The sequence below is a fragment of the Podarcis erhardii genome (genome assembly GCF_964252035.2).
Source record: "Podarcis erhardii genome assembly, chromosome: 14".
Classification (NCBI taxonomy): Eukaryota; Metazoa; Chordata; class Lepidosauria; order Squamata; family Lacertidae; genus Podarcis; species Podarcis erhardii.
Genome location: NC_138503.1, coordinates 50276510 through 50300258, shown reverse-complemented (window position 1 = coordinate 50300258; position 23749 = coordinate 50276510). Strand labels below are relative to the sequence as shown.

The 23749-nt window shown below is 47.8% G+C and overlaps 1 protein-coding gene across 1 annotated transcript in view; it reads left to right on the top strand.

Annotated features, from left to right (window-relative positions):
* The window catches only part of INTS1 (integrator complex subunit 1), an 83941-nt gene extending 60406 nt beyond the window's left edge, over positions 1–23535 (top strand). Inside the window, exons 35-47 of the mRNA XM_081839469.1 lie at positions 373–503; positions 2656–2743; positions 4785–5011; positions 6853–6976; positions 7534–7667; positions 10121–10313; positions 12292–12419; positions 12540–12652; positions 13750–13866; positions 16049–16119; positions 17612–17703; positions 18514–18623; positions 22659–23535. Of these exons, the coding sequence (XP_081695595.1) occupies positions 373–503; positions 2656–2743; positions 4785–5011; positions 6853–6976; positions 7534–7667; positions 10121–10313; positions 12292–12419; positions 12540–12652; positions 13750–13866; positions 16049–16119; positions 17612–17703; positions 18514–18623; positions 22659–22774 (1644 nt within the window). The 3' untranslated portion in view covers positions 22775–23535. The remainder of the gene's footprint in view (positions 1–372; positions 504–2655; positions 2744–4784; positions 5012–6852; positions 6977–7533; positions 7668–10120; positions 10314–12291; positions 12420–12539; positions 12653–13749; positions 13867–16048; positions 16120–17611; positions 17704–18513; positions 18624–22658) is intronic.
* The last annotated feature ends 214 nt before the right edge of the window (positions 23536–23749 follow it).

Genomic DNA, 23749 nt, shown 5'->3' with positions numbered 1-23749 from the left:
TCAGATTCCCTGACGTAGGAGTGATGTAGATTAATGGGGACGGGGGGGCGGTAAACCTTTACTGGGAGCAACGCCATTTCTAGAGAGACATTTATTCCTTTGTCTCTCGTTGTGATTATTAAAGAAACTAACTGGTAAGAATGCTCTTTTCATTTGATCTGCTTCTTTACTGCCACCGGGGGAGGGATCCGATTCCCCGAAGCCTGACAGCTGCGCAAGCTTCTTGCCTTTGCCTTCATCGCCCTCCCTGGCTTTGCCTCGTCTTTGTCTCTTTGCCCCAAGTACTCCCTTGTAGCTCAGTAGCCAAGCAGCAGACCCTCCCAGCTTCAATCCCATATCCCTCCATAGTTACCTTTCCCCTTTTCCTTTCAGGATAATGGCTCTTCCGAATCAGAGCCACCCTCTTTCCGCCCATACCTTTTGGCTCTCCTGACTCACCAGTCCAGCTGGACCACGTTGCACCGCTGTATCAATATCCTGCTTGGCAAAAGCCGAGAGCACAGGTGGGTCAAGCCAGAGCCTCTTTGGGTGGCTTCGCTAATTCGTAAAAAGTGTATCTGTATCGCTGCATCATAAAACGACAGGGCGACTGTCAGGGAACTGCCATCAGAGCCAGAGGGAGAGGGAGGGCTCCAGAGGGATTCCGGAGAGCGTCCCGGGAGGGAGAGAGGCAGCCCATCTTCTGGGGTAGGGAATCAGCGTAGCACCAGTGGAGAAGGGGGGCAGATGGGGGAATCGGCGAGGGGGCTCCATGACTCCTCGCCGGAGACCAGCGGGGAGAGCACGGGTCCTCCGCTGCCCACACCCTCCCTGCGCAGAAGGCTTCCGCGCAGGGAGAATAGGCGGAGACTAGGCGTCAAAGAGCTTCTTTGCTGGGAGAAGGTAAAGAAACACCCACTGACGGATCCTGCCAGTGATTGAGACAGCCACGGATGAGTGGCTGTCCGGACAGATAGGGTTCACTCAGGCAACCCAGCCAGGTGTGGCGCCGATTTACGCACGAGCAACCCCTAGAACCATTACAGCGACATACAGCATCGAAGCCTAAAGCGACAATACAGTGGTACCTCGGGTTAAGTACTTAATTCGTTCCGGAGGTCTGTTCTTAACCTGAAACTGTTCTTAACCTGAAGCACCACTTTAGCTAATGGGGCCTCCTGCTGCCGCTGCGCTGCCGGAGCACGATTTCTGTTCTCATCTTGAAGCAAAGTTCTTAACCTGAAGCACTATTTCTGGGTTAGCAGAGTCTGTAACCTGAAGCGTATGTAACCCGAGGTACAGTCATACCTCATGTTACGTTTGCTTTAGGTTATGTTCTTTCAGGTTACGTCCCACGGCAACCCGGAAGTACCAGAAAGGGTTACTTCCGGGTTTCGCCGCTTGCACATGTGCAGAAGTGCTAAATTGCGCTTTGCGCACAATCACCAAAACGCGCTGCACACTTGCGCAGATACAGTGCTTCAGGTTGTGCTCTTTTCATGTTGCGAATGGGCCTCCGGAACGGATCCCGTTCACAACCAGAGGTACCACTGTATAGATAAAAGTGTTTGTCAGGTGTGCAAAGAACCACTGACTCGCATGGCCTCAGGTGCAAGGCCAGAGATGCTTGCAGGGGACTCTGCTGCTGTGATGGGGACACAGCGAGGAGGTGAATATCCCCCCCTTCCCCCGCAAAAGCAGGAGTCAGTGCGGTGTAGGAGATTTTTGCTTTAGCTAGATTCTTGCCCTGCTTTTGCTGGGAGAGGGCTCGTTCCCAGCCATCATGGACTGGCTAGATGCAGAGGAATGGTGGAAGGCACCAACTGGGGAACCCACAGGGGAAGAAGGCTCAGAGCCAGGGGAGTGTTGGTGGGACACCGAGAAAGAGCGAGCAGACTGGGAGGACGAGGTCTCGGAGGCTGAAGAGACGACAGGGCTTAGTGAGCAGAAAGAGGCTGTGTCAGAGAGCAGTCCAGAATCAGAGGCAGAAGCTTCCCTTGGTTTCCCAGAACCTGCAGAGGTATGAAGAGGGTAGAGCAAAGGCAGACAAGATGAAGGAGTCTCATATTGCTTGGGAAGGACCCTGGGGAAGAGGAGACTTGGTCAATGGTGGGAAGACAGGAACCTTCAGTCCTTGGAGCTGCCTCTTAGTAGCAAGTTCTACCAGGAAGAGTTGAGGTGCTCACTAGGTCTAGAACCTCCTGGAGTTGTCTTGTTTCTTTGAGTAAAGAGTTAACTTCACCAAAGCCGTGTGACCTGCAGGTCTTGTTTCATGCCATGCACACAACCTCTTTCCCACCTGGGCATTGAAATGGGCTGGTGGTTCCTTGCAGCCATGATTCCTTATGCCCTAGGGAAAGAGGAGGGGCATGTAGTTGGAAGGAAACAGATTTCAGATGGAAGAACCTTCCCCCCAACCCAGTTTTAATCTGCCAGTGTGTGTGTGTGTGTGTGTGTGTGTGTGTGTGAGAGAGAGAGAGAGAGAGAGAGAGAGAGAGAGAGAGAAAGACTGTGTATCAGGTGTTGGGGAGAGCAGTTGATGGTTGTCAGATGGAGACAGACACAACAGAGTGATGGCAGTGGATCCCTGGTTCTGCTCCTTGGTTTCCCAAGTTAGTTGTGTGCCATTTCCCCCTCCTTTTGATTTTGCACACCTGCGTTTATGTCTTCGCTTAGATTTGACCCAACGGCGTCCTTGGATTTCCTCTGGGCCTGCATTCACATCCCTCGCATTTGGCAAGGACGGGACCAGAGGATACCTCAGGTAATGAGCTGCTTTCTCTACTGCGCAGCTCAGCAAGAAGAAGGTGGCCTTCCCGTGGCCTTCCTCCAGACATGGTTGGATTCCAGCTCCAATCTGCCCCAGGCAGCGTGGTTGGTGGTCAGGGATCATAAAATCATAGAATCATAGAGTTGGAAGAGACCTCAAGGGCCATCGAGTCCAACCCCCTGCCAAGCAGGAAACACCATCAGAGCACTCCTGACATATGGTTGCCAAGCCTCTGCTTAAAGACCTCCAAAGAAGGAGACTCCACCACACTCCTTGGCAGCAAATTCCACTGTCAAACAGCTCTTACTGTCAGGAAGTTCTTCCTAATGTTTAGGTGGAATCTTCTTTCTTGTAGTTTGGAACCATTGCTCCGTGTCCGCTTCTCTGGAGCAGCAGAAAACAACCTTTCTCCCTCCTCTATGTGACATCCTTTTATATATTTGAACATGGCTATCATATCACCCCTTAACCTCCTCTTCTCCAGGCTAAACATGCCCAGCTCCCTTAGCCGTTCCTCATAAGGCATCGTTTCCAGGCCTTTGACCATTTGGGTTGCCCTCATCAGAGCTGAAGCTCAACGAGATCCGGAAGATGCCACGTTCCCCGTCCCTGGCGTGAAGGGGGTGCACTTTTCAAGTCAACTTGTTGTTGAGCGGTTGGGGCATAAGAAGGAAGGAAGCCTTGCTCGCCCAAAAGGCCATTCTCAGTGATCCTGCACAAATGGATCCAAAGAGCCCTGCTACTAAAACCCAGGGTCCTTGCCTGAATGCAGATGTGAGCCCACAGATGAGCTCCTGAAGGTGGCTTAGTTCAGCAGCAGCAAACCTGTTTTCTTCCTGCTCCAGAGGGTAGGACTCGAACCATTGGCTTCCAGTTCCAACAAACGAGATTCCAACTAAACACCAGGACAGTAGGTGCTGTTTGACAGTGGAAAGGACTCTCAGAAGGTTGTGGACTCTCCTTCCTTGGAAGTTTCTAAGCAGAGGTTGGGTGGCCATCTGTCATGGATGCTTGAGTTGAGATTCCTGCATTGCAGGGGGTTGGACTAGAGCATGGGTAGGCAAACTAAGACCCGGGGGCTGGACTGGCCCAATCGCTTTCTCAATCCTGCCCACGGACGGTCCGGGAACCAGCGTGTTTTTACATGAGTAGAATGTGTGCTTTTATTTAAAATGCATCTCTGGGTTATATGTGGGGCATAAGAATTCGTTCTTTTTTTTTCCCTTCAAAATATAGTCCGGCCCCCACAAAGTCTGAGGGGCAGTGGACCGGCCTCCTGCTGAAAAAGTTTGCTGACCCCTGGACTAGAGGACCCTTGGACAGCTTTCCGACTTTTCAGTTATATATGATTCCACTGTTGTTCCACTGTCAAACAGCTCTTACAGATCTTAGATGTTGGAGTGCAACTCCCAACCAGCCTGTCTAATGGTTGGGTTGATGCTGCTGGAGTCTATGACAACTGCTGGAGGGCACCACGTTGGCTACCCCCATTGTTGACCACCTCCACAGGAATGCGGGTGGCGCTGTGGTCTAAACCACTGAGCCTCTTGGGCCTGCCGTCGGCGGTTCAAATTCCCGTGACAGGGTGAGCTCCTGTTGCTCTGTCCCAGCTTCTGCCAACCTAGCAGTTCGAAAGCACGTCAGTGCAAGTAGATAAATAGGTACCACTCCGGCGGGAAGGTAAACGGCATTTCCATGCACCCTGGCTTCCGTCACGATGTCCTGTTGCGCCAGAAGCGGTTTAGTCCTGCTGGCCACATGACCCGGAGAACTGTCTGTGGACAAACGCCGGCTCCCTTGACCTGAAAGCGAGATGAGCGCCGCAACCCCATAGCCGCCTTTGACTGGACTTAACCGTCCAGGGGTCCTTTACCTTTTTACTTTAGACCACCTCCCCAGCCCGCTAGTTGCAGGAAACCCAAATCAGGAGCAATCCCAAACAGATGGCTATTGCTCTTCTGAGATACCTACTTGTGTTGGGAATTCAAAGTCCTGGATTGCCTTTGTTCACATCCGTCTCCAAATTGCATCGCAGAAACGGCGGGAGGAGTTTGTTCTGCGTCTCGAGGCCCCTGAGCTGATCAGCCTGGTGGAGCTGATCCTGGCTGAATCGGAAACCAGGAGCCAGCGCTCTGGAGAGGCCTCCAGCTCCGTCACCCAGTCCCGCCTGCCGCTCCTGCTCAGCTGCTGCCACGGAGATGTTGAAAGCATCAAGAAAGTCGCTGAATACTTGACAGGCTGCGTCCAGCAGTGGGGGAGCAGGTGAGGCCTCACTTGGCTTTGGGAAAAGACACACTTCGCCATGCAAGACGGGTGCATCTTTGTTGTTGTTGTTTGTTGTTTAGTCGTCTTAGTCGTGTTCGACTCTCCACGACCCCATGAACCAGAGCATGGCTTGGAAACTCTCAGTTTCTTCTCAAAGCTTCTCCTTTTTTATGTCCATGGAGTTTTCTTGGCAAAATACTGGAGTGGATTACCAGTTCTTTCTCCAGGTGGATCACATTTAGTCTATACTCTCGGCTATGACCTGTCCATCTTGGGTGTCCCTGCACGGCATAGCTCACAGCTTCTTGGAGTTATTCAAGCCCCTTCGCCACGACAAGGCAGTGATCCACCAAGGGGTGCAACTTGCACACATTTAAAGCGGGTGAAAATGGACAAATTAAACACACGAGAGGTTTTCCCAGCACAAAAAGAGCTTTTGAGCTCTCTACATCGCTTGCCAGGGGAGTCCCTCTTGCCACGCTGGCTCGGGAAGCCTGGCGATGGTCCCGCAAGATCTGAAAGGAACTTGGACATCCCTGCAAGATCTCACAAGAGTATCCCAGACCGGTGCGCTGAGCGGGCCTTGCCCACTAAGCCATGCAGAGAGCTCAAAAGCTATTTTCGTGCTGGGTTTCCTGGCTCTGGGAAGCTACGCATGCTCAAGCATACACATTTCTGTGTCTAAATTATTATGCTGAACCTTGAGTAACATATTTTTATACTTGTACATTATAAATTTTATCGCTTTTTCGTCTCCCGCCCACCTCAATTCAAAGGTACTGTACTGAGTTTCTTTAGGTTTAGCTGAGATGGAAGGAAAATAATTTGTCTGGTTTGTTTTCAACTTTCAATTCAAAAAAATGAACTTGAAATCTCAAGGAAAGGTGAATAGTTGTTTAAATTTGGAACTGAAATTTGGAACTGAATTTAAATTTGGAACTGAACCCCCTGCATAAGATCTAATTGTATGGGACAGCTTTTGGCAAATGCTGAAGACACATTTTTTTGACGTATATATTTTTAAGGACGCTCCTTATTTCTCTGATCTTAAGTTGTTTTATGTTGTGCTTTAGTTGTTATACCCCCCCCCCCGGGACCTTAGGGGGCTCAAGACTGGAGAAAAATGCTCATAAATCCTTGGCAACCTCAAAAAGCCCCTCTGGGAGAAACATGCACTGTTCGTTTCCGTTTCTTTACTCTCCACGTGTTTGCAGGGATTTATCTGGTACCCCTGAGGACTAGCGGCTTGCATTTTATTTTATTTTTTTAAATGATATTTATTCAAGATTTCAAAAAAATACAAGAAAAGACAAAAATACAACAACAGAACAAAAAAAAAAACAGAAAAAAGAGTAACAAAGAAAAATACAAATCCAAATTACATCCTTTCATTAACTTGTTTCTTGGACCTCCTCACACCTCCCTTTTTGTATTCTAACTTCATTCATTATTTCAGCAAATTCTTCCCATACTTCTCAATTTTTATTTGAATAATTTATCTTTACAATCAGTCTCAATTTACCGTTAATTTCTTTAACCTTATCTTACCTTCAAAATGATAGAATTTCAAAATTTAAACCATATTTATACTTAACTCCTTCAAACCTTTCTGCTAAAGCCAATTAATTCCTTTCCAGCACATTCTAGTATTTCATTAGTATTACACTAATTCCTAAAATATAGCGGCTTGCATTTTAAAATAGCTTATTCCAGTGAAGCTGTTGGGTTGGCATTGCCCCGTGAAGGCAAAGCTGGGGATATGAAGCAGATACATTTGGTAGACTTGGAAACCCCTCTTTGATGGGTCAGTAATCTCATGTCTCTTTTTTCTGTTTCAGCTCAATGGGAAAACATTGCCAGGATCTTCTCCTGCAAATCTATCTTCAGCTGCCTGAGATCCTGGTGCCAGTCCCCGGGACCCTGCTTTCCACCGAAGGGGCCACCGACAGCAGCACCTGCAAAGTAAGGGCGGGGGGAGAGAAAAAATCTTCAGAAAAAGCCTGGACCCTCCATTTTCCTCGGGCCATTCCAGCACAGGCACCCGCCAGCTACACAGTTCACAAGCCCAGGAAAGCTTCCCTCCGGCAACGAGTTTGAGAAATCCAAGTCGTGATTTCCACTAAGTGATTTATTTGCCTCCCCGCTGGGTGGTGACCACCATCTCCACCCCCCTCCAAAAGGGTGTCAAATGCTTGACCTTCCAAATGTGACCTGTGCTCTGATTGTCCCCCTCCCAAAAAAAATAAAATAAAAAGCACCCAGTAACTTTCACCCAGTCCAATGTGAATCGAGAGAGTCTTTGGAAATGGGTTGCGGTCTCAAACCTTTCATCCCTTGTGTTCCATCATCAACCCTAAGGAAACGATCCGGAAACCTGCCATTGACCACCTCCTCTTGGGGAGACTGGAAGTCTCTTTGCAAGTTGTGAAGTTGGAAAAGGTAGATTTAGCACATTCAGTCCATTTCAGGAAGTGTTTGAGCGCCTGGCTGATGCTTCGCTCTTCTCTCTCTCCCTGCAGCTCGACGCCCTGGTCCACCGCTTCATCACCCTCCTGGCCGACTCCAGCGATTCCAAGACGAGCGGGAGCCGCCTGTGGGATGCCAACATGGCGTGTCGGAAGCTGGCCGTGGCCCACCCCATCCTCCTTCTCAGGTTCTGCTCAGCCTGCGTTGCTTTAGGGACTTTTACATTATCTTTATACCCAGTGCTTTTTTTTCTAGGGAAGAAAAAGGTACAGGAACTCATCGGGAACAGCCCATTGTAGTAGTAGTACAGGCGACTCTCCGTTTTCACGGGGGTTCTGTTCCGGGCCTCTGCACACGTACGCAAAATCATGTATAATGGGGAGCAGCCTGGAGAATCATAGGGGCTCAAATAGGAGACCCATCCCAGAGCCCAAAGAGGTCCCATGAGCCTCAAGAGGCCTTCCTGTGCGTCAGCTCTGCAGGACACCATGTCCCTCCAGCTGGTGTACGCTGACACCCAGGGAGCCTTCTTCCCCGCGCGTCAGCTCTGCAAGCCACCATGTCCCTCTGGCTGGCATGCGCTGACACCCAGGGAGGCTTCTTCCCCACGCATCAGTTCTACAAGCCACCATGTCCATCCAGCTGGTGTGCGCTGACACCCAGGGAGCCTTCTTCCCCATTCATCAGCTCTGCAAGCCACCATGTCCTTCTGGTGGGCATGTGCTGGCACCCAGGAAGGCTTCTTCCCCGCGCATCAGCTCTGCAAGCCACCATGTCCCTCTGGCTGGCATGCGCTGACACCCAGGGAGGCTTCTTCCCCGCGCATCAGTTCTACAAGCCACCATGTCCATCCAGCTGGCATGCGCTGACACCCAGGGAGCCTTCTTCCCCATTCATCAGCTCTGCAAGCCACTATGTCCCTCTGGCCAGCATGTGCTGACACCCAGGGAGGCTTCTTCCCCACGCGTCAGCTCTACAAGCCACCATGGTCCTCCCGCTGTCGTGCGCTGACACACAGGGAGGCTTCTTCCCCACACATCAGCTCTGCTGGTCCATGAGTTAGAGGCACAGCCCTGATTATACACCCCCCAGGTGCCAAAATGTGAACTTTCTTCACTCCAAACCACAATCATCCTTCGTAACTAACAACAATATGGACAGCAAAGCACTTAGGGTAGTGGTTCTCAACCTGTGGGTCCCCAAATGTTGTTGGACTACAACTCCCATCATCCCTGAGCTCTGGCCTTGCTAGCTAGGGGTGATGGGAGTTGTAGTTCAACAACATCTGGGGACCCACAGGTTGAGAAAGGCTGCCTTAGGGGGAAGCAGTGTAGCTCTGTGGCAGAACACCTTTTTGCATGCAAGAAGGTCCCCGATTCAGTCCTCGGCACCTGCAGGCAGGGGTGGAATTAAGATCACCATCTGAAATCCTGGAGAGCTGCTACCAATCCAGTGGACATCCAGGAGTTGGGCATGCTAAAACTTTGACTTGAGATCTAAGGCAGATTCCTATTTAGATCAGCCCTTTAGTCTGAACGGTGAGGACTGGAAACTTGCTTTGTTTATAGGCGGCAGCTCAGCAGCAGAGCACCCACCTTGTAGGGAGTGCACTCCAGCCATATAAACGAGAGCGGGCGAGACCAAGAGTGGGTCAAGAAGGTGGTTTTTGCAAGCGCTGAGGGGGGAAGTGAGAGGCAGATGGGGCTCGTCCGCCTGGGAAGGGAGCCCATCTAGGAGTGGGGAAACTCTGACTCTAAACCTCCACTTCCTTGTGGGAAGACAGTGCTAAGGAGTAAACCCTGCACAAATCTGGAGTGGAGTCCCTAAGGCCGTTGAGGGGCGCCTTGTACGCCTCCTTCCGGCAACTCCTGCAGCCAAGCTGGTGCCAAATGTCTTGTTCTGCTTTCCTTTGGACCCCATCAACGAGGCCAAGAGGGGGATCTTGTTATCTGGGCAGCCCAGGACCCCCTTAGACATTGCCCAGGCTTGCCCCCAAGGGGGCTCACTTTTGTAGGAATGATCGCTGGGTGTGGAGCACACTCCCTGCCCACGGCCATCCTCAGCTGCCTGCACGCATGACTTTGGAGTGCGGAGCACACTCCCCCTCACAGATAAGGCCACAACTGTCGGATCATCTTGCCCTCTGTCTAACCTTTTGCGTCTTGCGGTGTCCTGTCTGAGACCTTTGTCTCCTTCGGCATACATTGTGCAAGGGGAAAATGACGCGGTGGAAACAGGTGCCAAAATAACTTTGTACCACCCCACAATCTCGGGACTGGAAGATGTGTAAAGGTCACAGCCCAAAATGTACCTGCCTGAGTTTGCATATTGTGTCAATAAAATGAGGCTCCACAGAGCTGGTCGGCAGCTTGCTTGCAGCTCACCTGTGCTCAGCTCACCTGCATTATCAACTCCTGCTTCGTGTTCTTCACTTCAACTTTGGTGCTGCAAATGCAGCAGTTTGACTTCGCCTGCGAAGGTGTACTCCATTGTCTCTTGAGACAGGCGGATGCTAACAAAAGGCTAAAGGATGGGAAGCCCAAATCCAAAACTCCTTCAGGAAGAGGGATCAAAGAGTAAGTTCTTGCTGCCTGCTGCACAAACGTCCTAAGGCGTCCACTCTCCTCCCTCTGTCCCCAGGCACCTGCCGATGATCGCGGCCTTGCTGCACGGACGGGTCCACCTCAACTTCCAGGAGTTCCGCCAGCAGAACCACCTCACCTTCTTCCTCCACGTCTTGGGCATCCTGGAGCTCCTGCAGCCACAGGTCTTCCAGAGCGAACACCAGGAGGCGCTGTGGGACTGCCTCCTCTCCTTCATCCGCTTGCTTCTGGTAGGAGAGGCTTTTTGGGCAGAGAGAGGAGCCATACTCTGGCGGGGGCAGGAGGGGGGTTGCCAAAAAGCTGGGTGCCCTGCAGTCTTGTGGCCTTGGGGGGGGGGGAATGCACCCATCACTGTGAACACAGCTCCTGGGGTGAGCAGGCTCTAGGCTTGCAAGGACAACTTTGCTTTCTGCTGTTATTTCTTTGTTTCAGGGGTTTGGGAAACCTCGGGCCCAGCGGTGAGATGTGGCCCCCCAGGCCTTTCTACCTGGCCCTTGAGATTCCACCCAGACCCTTCCTAATACAGTCATACCTCAGGTTGCGTTTTTTCGGGTTGCAGACTGCCAAAACCCGGAAGTACCGGAACGGGTTACTTCTGGGTTTCGGCAGTCACGTGTGCGCAGAAGTACTAAATTGCGCTTTGCGCATGCGCAGAAGCACCGAATCACAACCTGCAAGTGCGCAGACGTGGGTTGTGAATGCTGCGGGTTGTGAGCGTGCATCCCGCACGGATCACGTTCACAACCCGAGCGTCCACTGTAATAATAATGATGATAATAATAATAATAATAATAATAGTATTAGTAGTCTTCTTGGTAGTGGCGCCTGCCCTGTGGAATGCCCTCCCATCAGATGTCAAGGAAATAAACAACTATCTGACTTTTAGAATAGGCAGCCCTATTTAGGGAAGTTTTCAATGTTGGAAGTTTTATTGGATTTTTGATATTCTGTTGAAAGACGCCCAGAGTGGCAAGGGAAACCTGTTAGCTAGGGATGATGGGAGTTGTAGTCCCAAAACACCTGGAGGGCCGAGTTTGCCTATGCCTGTTTGATGGATATGTATTTGGTATTATATCTAATTTACATTTGTAAAATCAAATAAAAATGATTTTTAAAAAATAACAATCAAACCTCCAGGGAGGGAGATTCCATTGCACTGTTGAATGTTTCTTGCTGATGTTGGACTCTCCTTTCTTGTAACTGGAGCAGGAGAAAACAAGCTTGTTCGCCGAGTTCTTCAAAGTGAGATCTTGGAGAGCATTTATATCCAGCTAAGGCCAATGTGACGTTCCTTTGCTGGTGGTGTTGCTTGAATGGCAATAGGTGGCTCCCGTTCCTTCAGCAAGTGGATGAGGCCAGACTCCCTGGGGCAACCAGAAGTTGGAATGGCCAGGGTGGGGGGCTAGGCTGGTCTCCCCATTGTCTTAATGTTCTTCCTGGGAGGCAGCCTCGCGGTGGCCCTGGGCTCCCTGGCTTGATAGCAGAAGTTGAGGTTCTTCTTCCCATCAACTCCGCCTGTGTGAACCAGCCCTTAGAACACCCTGGGTTACGGGAGAAGGACAAGCCTCCAGGCTGCTTCCAAAATCTCGTCCCCATACTTATGGCAAAATATTGGAAAACAGGAAAAGTACCACAAATGACAGAATGGCAAGTTAAGATTTGTGAGTTTGCCGAGATGGCAAAAATGACAGCATCACTCAGGGGCTGCTCCAGTCAAAAATTCTATACAGAATGGGAATGCATACATGAAGAAATATGGTGTTAAAGCAGAACTCTTAATGGGCAATTGTTAAGTGTGTAAGGACAAAAGAAGTCATTATAATTTAACAGTTTTCATGTTACTCTATTTTATTGAAGCAACTAGGAAAAAATATTATGATGGGAAGATCTCACACAGGTGAAGGGAAGCAGTGAGGAGGAGGGGAGGGTTAGGTTGAATTTGGGAAATAAAATAATATATGGGACAGCAAAGGATATAATAGATTCTTATAGAATAGTAATATATCGTAACCAGAATAGAAGTTCAAAAGAGGAAGTAAATGTATTTTTAGTATTTTCATTATTGTAATAGTTATTATTATTTCTTATCGGTAGAAGGCAATGTTCATTTAGGCTTCTTCGTTTTGTTGTCTGTATAGTTTTCTTAAGTCAATAAAAAAAGGAAAGAAAAGAAAAATCTCATCCCCAGTCGCTTTTGCTTTGCTTCAGAGCTACCGGAAGTCTTCGCGCCATTTGGCCGCCTTCATCTCCAAGTTCGTACAGTTCATCCACAAGTACATAACTTCCAACGCCCAGGCAGCTGTCGCCTTCCTGCAGAAGCACTCCGACCCCCTTCAGTAAGTCTCTTGCTCTGGGTTTGTCCAGGATGTGGGGCGGTTGGGAGCTCAGAGGAGGGAGATGGGGTAGCCCAGAAGCGATGTGAACACACCCACGGCCGTTCCTCTCCTTCCCCGCAGCGACCTCTCGTCGGACAACAGTGACCTGGCGATGCTGAAGTCTCTCCTGGCCGGCCTGAGCTTGCCCAGCAAGAACGGCGCCGCGGACCGAGGGGCTGACGAGGAAAAGGACGGTGAGTCTTGGGTTTTCCATTTTGAGTTTCACCTCTCACGTTTGTTTGTTTAAACTTATTTAATGTATTTATATCTCACCCTTCTCCCAAGCTGGGATTTGAAGTAGCTTACAACGTTTAAAGGGACGCTGGTGGCGCTGGGGGTTAAACCACTGAGCCTAGGGCTTGCCAATCAGAAGGTTGTTGGTTCGAATCCCCGCGACGGGGTGAGCTCCCGTTGCTCGGTCCCTGCTCCTACCAACCTAGCAGTTCGAAAGCACCTCAAAGTGCAAGCAGATAAATAGGTACCACTCCGGCGGGAAGGTAAACGGCGTTTCCATGTGCTGCTCTGGTTTGCCAGAAGCGGCTTAGTCATGCTGGCCATATGACCCAGAAGCTGTAGGCCGGCTCCCTCGGCCAGTAAAGCGAGATGAGCGCTGCAACCCCAGAGTCGGCCACAACTAGACCTAGTGGTCAGGGGTCCCTTTACCTTTACCTTTACAATATTTAAAACATCATTACAAAACATGCAATCATAAAAACAATCCAGGTGTAAACAATAGGCAGGTCCCAGGAGTTCAGGGGTAGTTTTTAAAAATAATTTTATGAGTTGTGTGTCCTTGTTTCTCAGTTTGATCCTTTTACATGGTTTTGTACATTTTCTGGTATTTTGTGCACTGTGATTTGCAGTTTTATTGATTATAGATTAGTAATTGTTGTAATTGATACGTGTAAACTGCTAAATTATTATTTGCTGGTGTTTAATTTTTCTGTTTACTGTTGGATTCTAATGGATTATTGAATACATGTATTGCTTTATTTGATATAAGTTGCTTATTTTAAAGTTAGGGTGACTTTTTATTTAGGATCTGGTTGTTACTATTAGTGTTTGATGTTTTATTATTATTTTTATGTGTGTTGGAAGCCTCCCAGAGAGGCTGGGACAACCCAGCCAGATGGGCGGGGTATAAATAAATTATTAGTATTAGTATTAGTATTAGTATTAGTATTAGTATTAGTATTAGTATTATTATTACTACTACTACTGGACTCTGAGATCTGTGCACCTAACAGAGCACTAACAAAACCCTCTCCCTCTCTCTTCCGCGCATCTTCAGATGAAGTCCCTGGAGCAAGTTCCTTGCCCCTTGTCAGTGTCTCTCTCTTCACTCCTCTCACTCCAGCCGAAATGGCCCCGTACATGAAGCGACTCTCCAGAGGTCAGGCTGTGGAGGGTAAGTCAAGGCTAATGTGGTCTGAATTGACTGGGCAGCAGCTCTGCCCAGGGTTTCAGACAGGGTATTCCTCATGGTGAACCTGCTTCTGCAAACGATAACGCATTTTGAAAACGCTGATCCAACGCTTGCACAGTGCTGGTACCCAAACGTTGCAGAAGCGGGGGGCCATGTTGAATGGCAGGGGACATTCATCATCATCATCATCATCATCATCATTTCATTTGTATGCTACCTTTTCATAGTGAAAACAATGCCCAAGGTGGCTTACAACGTGACAAGATTTCCATAATTGCCAATATAACAAAAGTCATAAACAATAAATAAAACACATCAAAAGGTACACAACCAAATGGAAAACAGTTTCCCGTTTTTCCATGGTAAATCTTTGTCGGTTTAAAATACAAACGTACAACAAAGGTAAGTATAGAGGAGTTAAATACAAAAAAAGAAAACATGAAGACATAAAAGTAAGAAAAACTTTGAAAAGACAAAAAAGAAAAGAAAAACAAGAAAAAGAACCCAAAATTTATACAAAATCATATCCATCAAATAAAAATTTCTCCATAAAACTTCCGATCGTTCTCATGATACTGTTTCTATTGTCATAAAATCATAAAATCTAAAACTAATAATACAATGTTAATATCAATAACAATTTAAAATGATGTAGATAAGAAATAAAAACAATTTTTAAAAGGAGCCCTCTTTGTCAAGCAACAGCAGTCATTTATGGAGCCTGCCAGGCCCTTTCCCAGCCCAGGTGGAGAGAGGCAGAGCAGGGCCCTCAGGCTCCCTTAGGATATTCACGTGGCGCTCCTTGCTATGGGGGTCCCCTCAATGGGGAAGCATTTCCCTACAGAAGCCGCAGGCAACCTGTGAATCGGTCTAACGCTACTAGGTTTACATCCCAACTCTTGGTGTAATAGCCTATGAACCAGGAAACTACTGGCTAAATCCTTGCCTCTGCTGTGAACTCCATGGGTGGCCTTAAACAAGCCACTGTTTCGTTTTTCTCAGCATCGGTCTCCCCATCTGTACTATGGGGGTAGGAGGGGATAATGATACTCAACTGACTTGGAAAATTGTTGCAAGAATTACAACAAAACGGTGTGCCTGGAGTGCTTGGAAGAGATATGTGATGATGATGATGATGATGATGATGATTTATTTCAATTAATTTATTAATCGCCTCCTAAACTGTGGGTTAAACCACAGAGCCTAGAGCTTGTGGAAAGACCAAGAAAGACCAAGAAAGGACACAAAAAGAAAGAGAGAAAAATAAGAGCTTTTTAAAGTTACGTATGTAGCTCATTTAACCATGGTTAACAAGCAAATCAGGGACGCGGGTGGCGCTGTGGGTTAAACCACAGAGCTTAGGACTTGCCGATCAGAAGGTTGGCGGTTCGAATTCCCACGACAGGGTGAGCTCCCGTTTGGTCCCTGCCCCTGCCAGCCTAGCAGTTCGAAAACACATCAGAGTGCAAGTAGATAAACAGGTACCGCTGCGGCGGGAAGGTAAACAGTGTTTCCGTGCGCTGCTCTGGTTCGCCAGAAGCGGCTTAGTCATGCTGGCCACATGACCCGGAAGCTGCGCGCCGGCTCCCTTGGCCAATAAAGCGAGATGAGCGCCGCAACCCCAGAGTCGGTCATGACTGGACCTAATGGTCAGGGGTCCCTTTACCTTTACCTTTAAACTGCCGTCTCAAGGCGATTTACACATAAAATAATTAAAAACAGTTAAACACAAAAAAACCAGGAAATATATTTAAAACACGACTAAAAGCCTAACAAATGGACACTCGCAGTAGAGCCCCATTTATTCAGCCAAGCAAGCCTGTTGGAACTAAAATGTCTCCGGCTGTTCCAGAAAGTGCAGATAGGGGGCACTTGTGGTATATTGATAGCGATGCTGTTCCACAGAACAGGGGCCACCACACTAAAAGCCCTGCTCTGACTTACTGCAGAGAAAGTTTCTGAGATCTTTGGAACTTGCAGAAGAGACTGTCCCGCAGACCGCAGCGATCGACTTTGTGTATAAGAGATAAGTTTGATTATGAAGAGCTGTTATAAAGCAGATCGTGTTCCCTTGAGAGGCTGTCAACTCCTTCCTCCCCCTCTTCTTAGGGGTAGGGACACCAGATTGCTCACCCCAGTCTCTTTGTTTCGCCCTGCTTCCCAGATATCCTGGAGGTGCTGACCGATATCGACGAGATGTCCAGGCGAAGACCGGAAATCCTTGCCTTCTTTTCTGTACGTTGCCTATCCTCATTCAGTTGTCTGCTTTGTGTGTCTCTTGCTCTGCCCTGGCCCCCTTCGGTGGGATGTTCGTTTCCCCACCCTTTCAGAAAAAGGGTTGACGGAGCTTGTGAGTAGGCAAACTAAGGCCCAGGGGCCGGATCCAGCCCATTCGCCTTCGAAATCCGGCCTGCGGATGGTCCAGGAATCAGTGTGTTTTCACATGAGTAGAATGTGTCTTTTATTTAAAACGCATCTCTGAGTTATTTGTGGGGCATAGGAATTCGTTGTTTTTTGGTTTTGTTTTTTTCCAAAATATAGTCTGGCCCCCCACAAGGGGTCTGAGGGACAGTGGACCGGCCCACTTTTGAAAAACTTTGCTGACCCCTGACTTTGGCCAAATTCCTAAGCAGCCTAATCGCCTGTGCCGAGTAAGAATTCCATGCAAGCGGTTAGGTAGTGTTTGCGAAAATGGAAGTCAGTGCTCCGCAAGCAACTCGTAACCTAGGTGGCAGGCAGGGGCAGGGAGGCTCCAATGTTGATCTCGATGTGTGGGCAGGTTGACCTGGGTATGAGTTTCAGGGTATCCCTTGGGGTACCCTGGCTCCCTTTCATCCCCGCATGCCCTAGGGCTAACAGTGGGCTCCACCTCTTCCTGCTCTGTTTCTGGGCGCAAGCTGGCCCTGGCAGTCCCAGTTTTCCCCATGGCCTCTGCCAGCCACTGTAGACACTCCAGAGATTTGCCAAAAGGGAGCACTTCTGCAGTCAACTTCTTTGACTTCTTTGGGATTGCAGGAGGGGAAGAGAGCGCTGGGCCAGAATGCCCACCTCTCTCCTACAGAAAAGCCCACCCTGGAAGTTGCTTTCTCTTACTCTGAACCACCGAAGGGGTTCTGTAACTACTTTTATTTTTTAAAAAATAATTGAATTGTTATACAAATACAAATGAAACAAGGTATAAAAACATTTCAATTGAATACAAAAAAGAAAAGAAAAGAAACAGAAAAAAGAAGAAAAAAAGAAAACAGAGCAATTGCAAAAAGTAAGAACATAAATATAATACAAGGTAACTATAACAGACAGCCCAGAATGTCATTTCTCTACCAAGATGCGGACCCTTCTGGGGTGAATCTGTTTTTATTATACTTTTGGTATTTTGTCTTCCATTGACCTCACAGTGGTTCATTTCTTCTAACTAAAGCAATTTCTCTGTATTTGAGTATATTCCTCATCTTGGTATAAGGAGACATTTTCCTACTTACAGGTTTATTCTAAACACAACCAAATCTTGAACCTTGACTCAATAGGTAGATATTTAGGCATTCCCATTCCTTCTGGGTGATTTTATTTGACTTCTTCCTTAAGGCTTCAATCCGCTCAGCTTCTGTAGCCATTCTTCTCTAGTTGGTATATGATCACGCTTCCAGTACTTGGCTCTTAGTAGGGGTTCTGTAACTATTGTTACTTGCATTGCGCTCCAACGTCCTTTCTCTCTTCCACCGCTCAGACTCACCTGCAAAGACTGATGAGCTCTCCCGAGGAAACCTGCCGGAATCTCGCCTTCTCCCTCGCGCTGCGCTCGATACAGAACAACCCCAGGTGTGGATGGGCAGACCCTGTGTGGGGGGTAGGGGGGCTGATGGGGCCTAGGAACCGACACAGGAAGTTTGACTCGAGCCGCTTTGCTTATAGAGGGCACCCCCTTGAAAGCCCCAGGGAGGAGGAACGAATTCCAGACCGTTTCTGAGACAGATGACGGAGATCACCCAGTTAGAAACAGAATCAGTACCAGGGCAACACTGTCCAACAAGGAATGGGTGGCTGTAGATCTCAGGAACTGCATGAGTTGGTTGTAAATCTGCAAGAAACAGGAGGCGGTGATGGGTTTGGGTACAGGCCAGCTGCAAAGCTGAACAATGGTAATGTAAGAACACAAGAAGAGGTCTGGCAGGATCAGGCCCGTGGCCCATCTAGTCCAGCATCCTGAACACAAGAGTACTCTCCCCTCCTGTTTTCATGTTGCATCTTTGCATGCCGCTTAGATATTGTTAAAAATATTAAGCGGTTCAGGCATGCTTTTAAATACAGATAAAGCTCAATTTTACATGCTGTCGCGACAGCCGCTAACAAGGGATTCAACACATTTGTGGTGGAAGGAGTAGGCTCTTCTTCGTGATGACTGCGAAGGACCTCCCTGCACAACAGCAGTCTACCTCCAAATACCAAATGCAAGGGAACAACAATGGGGGAGTGCTATTGCCCTTACATCCCACTTGGGGGCTTTCCGTATTCCTGCCTTCTGTGCAAACAGGACACTGAACTAAATGGGACTTCGGTCTGAAACAGCAGCCTGGCTTTCCTGATATTCTCGACTCACCGAAATCCTCTCTCTCCTTCCCACTTTTCCAGCATTGCGGCCGACTTCCTCCCCACGTTCATGTACTGCCTTGGCAGCCGTGACTTTGAGGTTGTTCAGACAGCTCTGAGAAACCTGCCCGAGTACACCCTCCTTTGCCAAGGTAAGAGCAGGCAGTTGCTTCTCCTGACGCTTCAAAACGGCCACCGTGCTTTGCAAGGTGGTTGTAAGAATTGCAGAGCTCAGTGTAAGCGAGCGAGAGACTCTGAACACTCAGAAAATGCCAGGGGGGAGAGGTTTGCATTTGTGTAAGGCTGGCTCCTCCGATATAACAGAAGCACAGCTAGGGAAGGGGTGAAGAGCCCTTGACCTTCGAGTAGAGAGGCAGTGTGGAGCAGCGGTTAGAGACTGGGGAGATGCGAGTTCAAATCCCCACTCAGCCATCACACTTCCTGGGCGGCCTTAGGCTAGTCACTGGCTCTTAGCCTAGCTTACCTCACAGGTTTGTCGTGAGGATCAAACAGGGGAGGAGAACCACAGCTAGCTTCTTCGTGCTCCTTGGAGGAGGAGGGGGTGGGCTTGTTGTCTGGACAGCCCAGGTCTTCTATTATTTGTTTTTAAATAATATTTATTAAAGTTTCCAAAATTACAGAAAGGAAAAGTAAAAATACCACATTAAACAAAAACAAAACAACACATCGCAATATAAAAAAAGAAAAGAGAAAAACAGAGAAATAAAACCCATTAAACAAAAACAAAAGTGCAAAGAAAAATACATCAAATCTCCTCATTACTAATCTTTCATTAGCTTATTTCCTTGACCTCCTCACACCTCCCTTTTTTGTATGCTAGGTCAATTATCCACTTCAGCAAATCCTTTCCCTCTTTTAAAATTTTTGTCCTGTAAATTGTATTAATATAATGTAACTTTACTTTTCCTCCTTTTACCAATTAACAGTCAGTTATTCCCAAATCCTTTATATCATTCCTGCTAAAATCATATAATATTATTCCAACATCCTTCTAACAGATATTAATTTTACAATGTTTCTGTAAGTAGTCTTTAAATTTCCTCCAATCTTCCTCCACCGACTCTTCTCCCTGGTCTGGGATTCTGCCAGTCATTTCCGCCAGTTCCATATAGTCCATCACCTTCCTCTGCCATTCTTCCCGGGTGGGTAGATCTTGTGTCTTCCAGTACTTTGCAATAAGTATTCTTGCTGCTGTTGTAGCATACATAAAGTTCTGTCCTTCTTTGGCACCAATTGGCCGACCATGCCCAGGCGAAAGGCCAGCCCAGGTCTTCTATACACACTGTCCAGGTCATTTAGGTGCTACTAACACAGATAATAATAATAATAATAATAATAATAATAATAATAATAATAATAATAATAATAAATGTATTACAGTGGTACCTTGAGTTACAGACACTTCAGGTTACAGTCACTTCAGGCTACAGATGCTTCAGGTTACAGACTCCGCTAACCCAGAAATAGTACCTCGGGTTAAGAACTTTGCTTCAGGATGAGAACAGAAATCGCGCAGTGGCAGCAGGAGGCCCCATTAGCTAAAGTGGTACCTCAGGTTAAGAACAGTTTCAGGTTAAGAACTGACCTCTGGAACGAATTAAGTACTTAACCCGAGGTACCACTATGCTTATACCCTGCCCATCTGGCTAGATTTCCAAACAGAATTAAAAGCGCAATAAAACATTAGACATTAAAAACCTCCCTTAACAGAGCTGCCTTCAGATGTCTTCTAAAAGTCAGATATTTGTTTATCTCCTTGACATCTGATGGGAGGGCATTCTGCAGGGCGGGCGCCACTACCGAGAAGGCCCTCTTTCTGGTTCCCTGAAACCTCACTTCTCACAATGAGGGAACCGCCAGAAGGCCCTTGGAGCTGGACGTCAGTGTCCGGGCAGAACGATGGGGGTGGAGACGGGGGTGGAGCCAATGTGGTGTAGTGGTTAAGAGCGGTAGACTCATAATCTGGTGAACCGGGTTCGCTTCCCTGCTCCTCCACATGCAGCTGGTGGGTGATCTTGGGCCAGTCACACTTCTCTGAAGTCTCTCAGCCCCACTCACCTCACAGAGAGTTTGTTGTGGGGGAGGAAGGGAAAGGAGAATGTTAGCCGCTTTGAGACTCCTTCGGGTAGTGATAAAGCGGGATATCAAATCCAAACTCTTCTTCTTCAGGTATACCGGGCCAAGGCCGTTTAGGGCACTAACACTTTGAATTGTGCTCGGAAACGTACTGGGATAGTTCTTTTCCGTTATTTCCAAGATAGGTCCTGCTGCTAAACCCTACCTGCCCCGGCCCAGCACCAGAATAGCTTTGCCCCCTTTTAGCCTTCTGCCTCTGTTCTCAGTTTCAGCTCCCAGCCTTCCACCCTCCTTCGAAACCCAACTTTTCCAGCTACTTTTCTTTGCTCTGAAAACACAGGTGGCATTTAGTGTGGAAGCCCCAGAGGAGCTGCTTGTTGGCTTTTCCTTCAGATTCTGGGCTTGGGCTTCTCAGAGTTTGCGTCCTCTTCTGACAAATGGGCTTCTCCGGCCCAATGGTGGCAGGATGGGGCCGTTTGTACGCTTTGGTCAAATGTCATTAGGCAACCTTTTTCTCTGATCCTGGGCAAATATTGGCAGGCATTCCCGTTAGGCCGAGGCGATGCTGATCAGTACGGTGGCAGCCCAGCTCAGTCTCTGACATTGCCAATTGAGTTGTGCAGTAGGAGAGGGGAAGCTGCTATAATAATAATAATAATAATAATAATAATAATAATAATTATTATTATTATTATTATTATTATTTTATTTTTATCCCACCCTCCCCAGCCAAAGCTGGGCTCAGAGCGGCTAACAACAGTAAAAATAGCACAGTTTACATAAAATCACAAGCAATTAATTAATATTTTTTTAAATTTTTAATTTGTATACCATCTTTCTATCTTCCAATACTCAAGGCGGTTAACAAGCTAAAAAAACAAAAAATGTACATCTTATAACAATCTAATGCAATACAAAAATGTGATAATAAAACATAACTTTAAAATAGGCAACCTACATCAAAAAAGTAACATTCAACCATCATTAGAATAGTATTAAATAATAATAATAATAACACAAAAGTTAAACAGAAATCCACTCAACAGTTACAATAAATCATTTCTAAACTATCATCTAAACTATAAACTAAATATAATGTAAAACAACGGCAAGCCACAAAATACATTCTAAAATCAATTCAGAATCAAATTAATGGCAACCATTGGGCTAGAGTTCTATGAGGATTACAGAAGGAGAGAGGGGGTCAGGCTGTGCCGTGGCCAAAGGCCTGGTGGAACAGCTCTGTCTTGCAGGCCCTACAGAAAGATGTCAAGTCCCGCAGTGCCCTAGTCTCTTGTGACAGAGCGTTCCACCAGATCGGGGCCACGGCCAAAAAAGCCCTGGCTCTGGTTGAGGCCAGCCTAACCTCCCTGTGGCCCAAGATCGCCAAGCTGTTTTTATTTGTGGACCGTAAGGTCCTCTGTGGGACATACCAGGAGAGGCGGTCCCGTAGGTACGAGGGTCCTAGGCCGTATAGGACTTTAAAGGTTAAAACCAGCACCTTAAACCTGATCCTGTACTCCACTGGGAGCCTGTTCAATTGGTATAGCACCGGGTGAATGTGATCCCGCGGTGAGGACCTTGTAAGGAGTCTTTCGGCATTCTGGGCTGCGGCAAGCAGGACCCCAGCCCAAGAGCCCTCTCTTCTCCTGTGGTTTCCAGCAACTGGTATTCGGAAACATTGCTGCGTATCAACCTAAGTTTCCTTTTCCTGCTTATTTGGCTATAACTTTTGATAGAATACAGATAATTGAAAAAACTTTGTTGCATTACATTCTTCATTAAATTATCTTTCCATTGATATATAATTTCATGGTATTACTCCAAAAGAAGGTGGTGTTATGAGCCATCAAACCTCAGAAATACACTTTCCCCAAAAGGTTTCCACAATTTTGGCCACTAGTGTAAGTCCTCTCTTCCTAACACAGGGCTCTGCTTCTGTTTTTTTTTGGGGGGGGGGTGGGCATGAGGAAGGGTCCTGGGCCAGCCTGCGTTTCCTGTGGCGAACGCACCCACCTCCTGAATGAATCTGCTGTTTCTCCTTCGTCTCCTCTGCCTGCGCCCATCTCTCTCCTTCTTCTTCTTCACAGAGCATGCCGCCATTTTGCTCCAGAGGGCCTTCCTGGTGGGGATGTACGGGCAGATGGACACCAGCTCCCAGATCTCGGAAGCCCTGAAGATTTTGCATATGGAAGCCATGATATGAAGAGGGACAACCTGGTGGCTCAGGACTCCGAGAGGACAGAAGGACCTTGATAGTGAAGAACCCAAGGAGAAGGCACATGCTTGAGTCTGCCTCCTGGCGAGGACCAGTCCCTGGTACTTCTTACCAGGCATCTTCCACAAAGAAGGACAAAGGTCACTTTGGCTTAAGGGATGCTGGTATTGCTCCACTCCAGCCATTGATGAAGGTCAGGGATGGGGAACCTGTGGCCATCCAGGTGTTGTCGGACAAAACTCCCAACATCTCTGGCTGTTGACCATGCCGGCTAGGGTGGATGGGGCTGTACTCCAACATCTGGAGGGCCAGATGTTCCGCAGCTCTGATTTAGGCAGAGATCAAAATGTCTTGGAAGTCCTGATTAGAAGCCATTTTGCCTCTCCAGTGTGGACCAGTGTTGTGAGCACCCCTCTCATTTGGAGCGGCCAAAAAGTGGGGGTATCTGTTGGACTCTTCCTGGGGTGCGGTTTTGCCAAAACACCTCCCAGTGCAGCCAACCAGCTCCACAACGACGACCTGATAATGTTTCCTTTTTTAAAAATTAAAAATAGCTGTTTTCCTGTTGCGCTGCCTTTATTTATGCATCTCTTCTTTGGTTTCTCTTTCCTTTTTGGTCTTGAAAATGTAACCCAAGGGGTAAATTTGCTTCTGCCTCGTTCAAAAAACAAAATACAGTTTTCCTTTCTGTTTTTAACCTTTTGAACCTGTTTTTTAACCTTCATTAAAAGTGATCTGAGCTTGCACAACGACACCTGGTGATCTCTGGATGAAATTCTCCAGGTTACAGAGATAAATCTGAAACTGCCACATGCCTAGTAGCCATCACTCGCCCTCTCCTCCTCTGGGAATATGTTTAATCCTCTTTGAAAGCCATCCAGGTTGCTGGCCATTGCTGCCTCCTGTGGCAATGAGTTCCCTAGTTCAGCTCTGAGCTCTGCGAAGAAGGGCTTTCTTTTATAT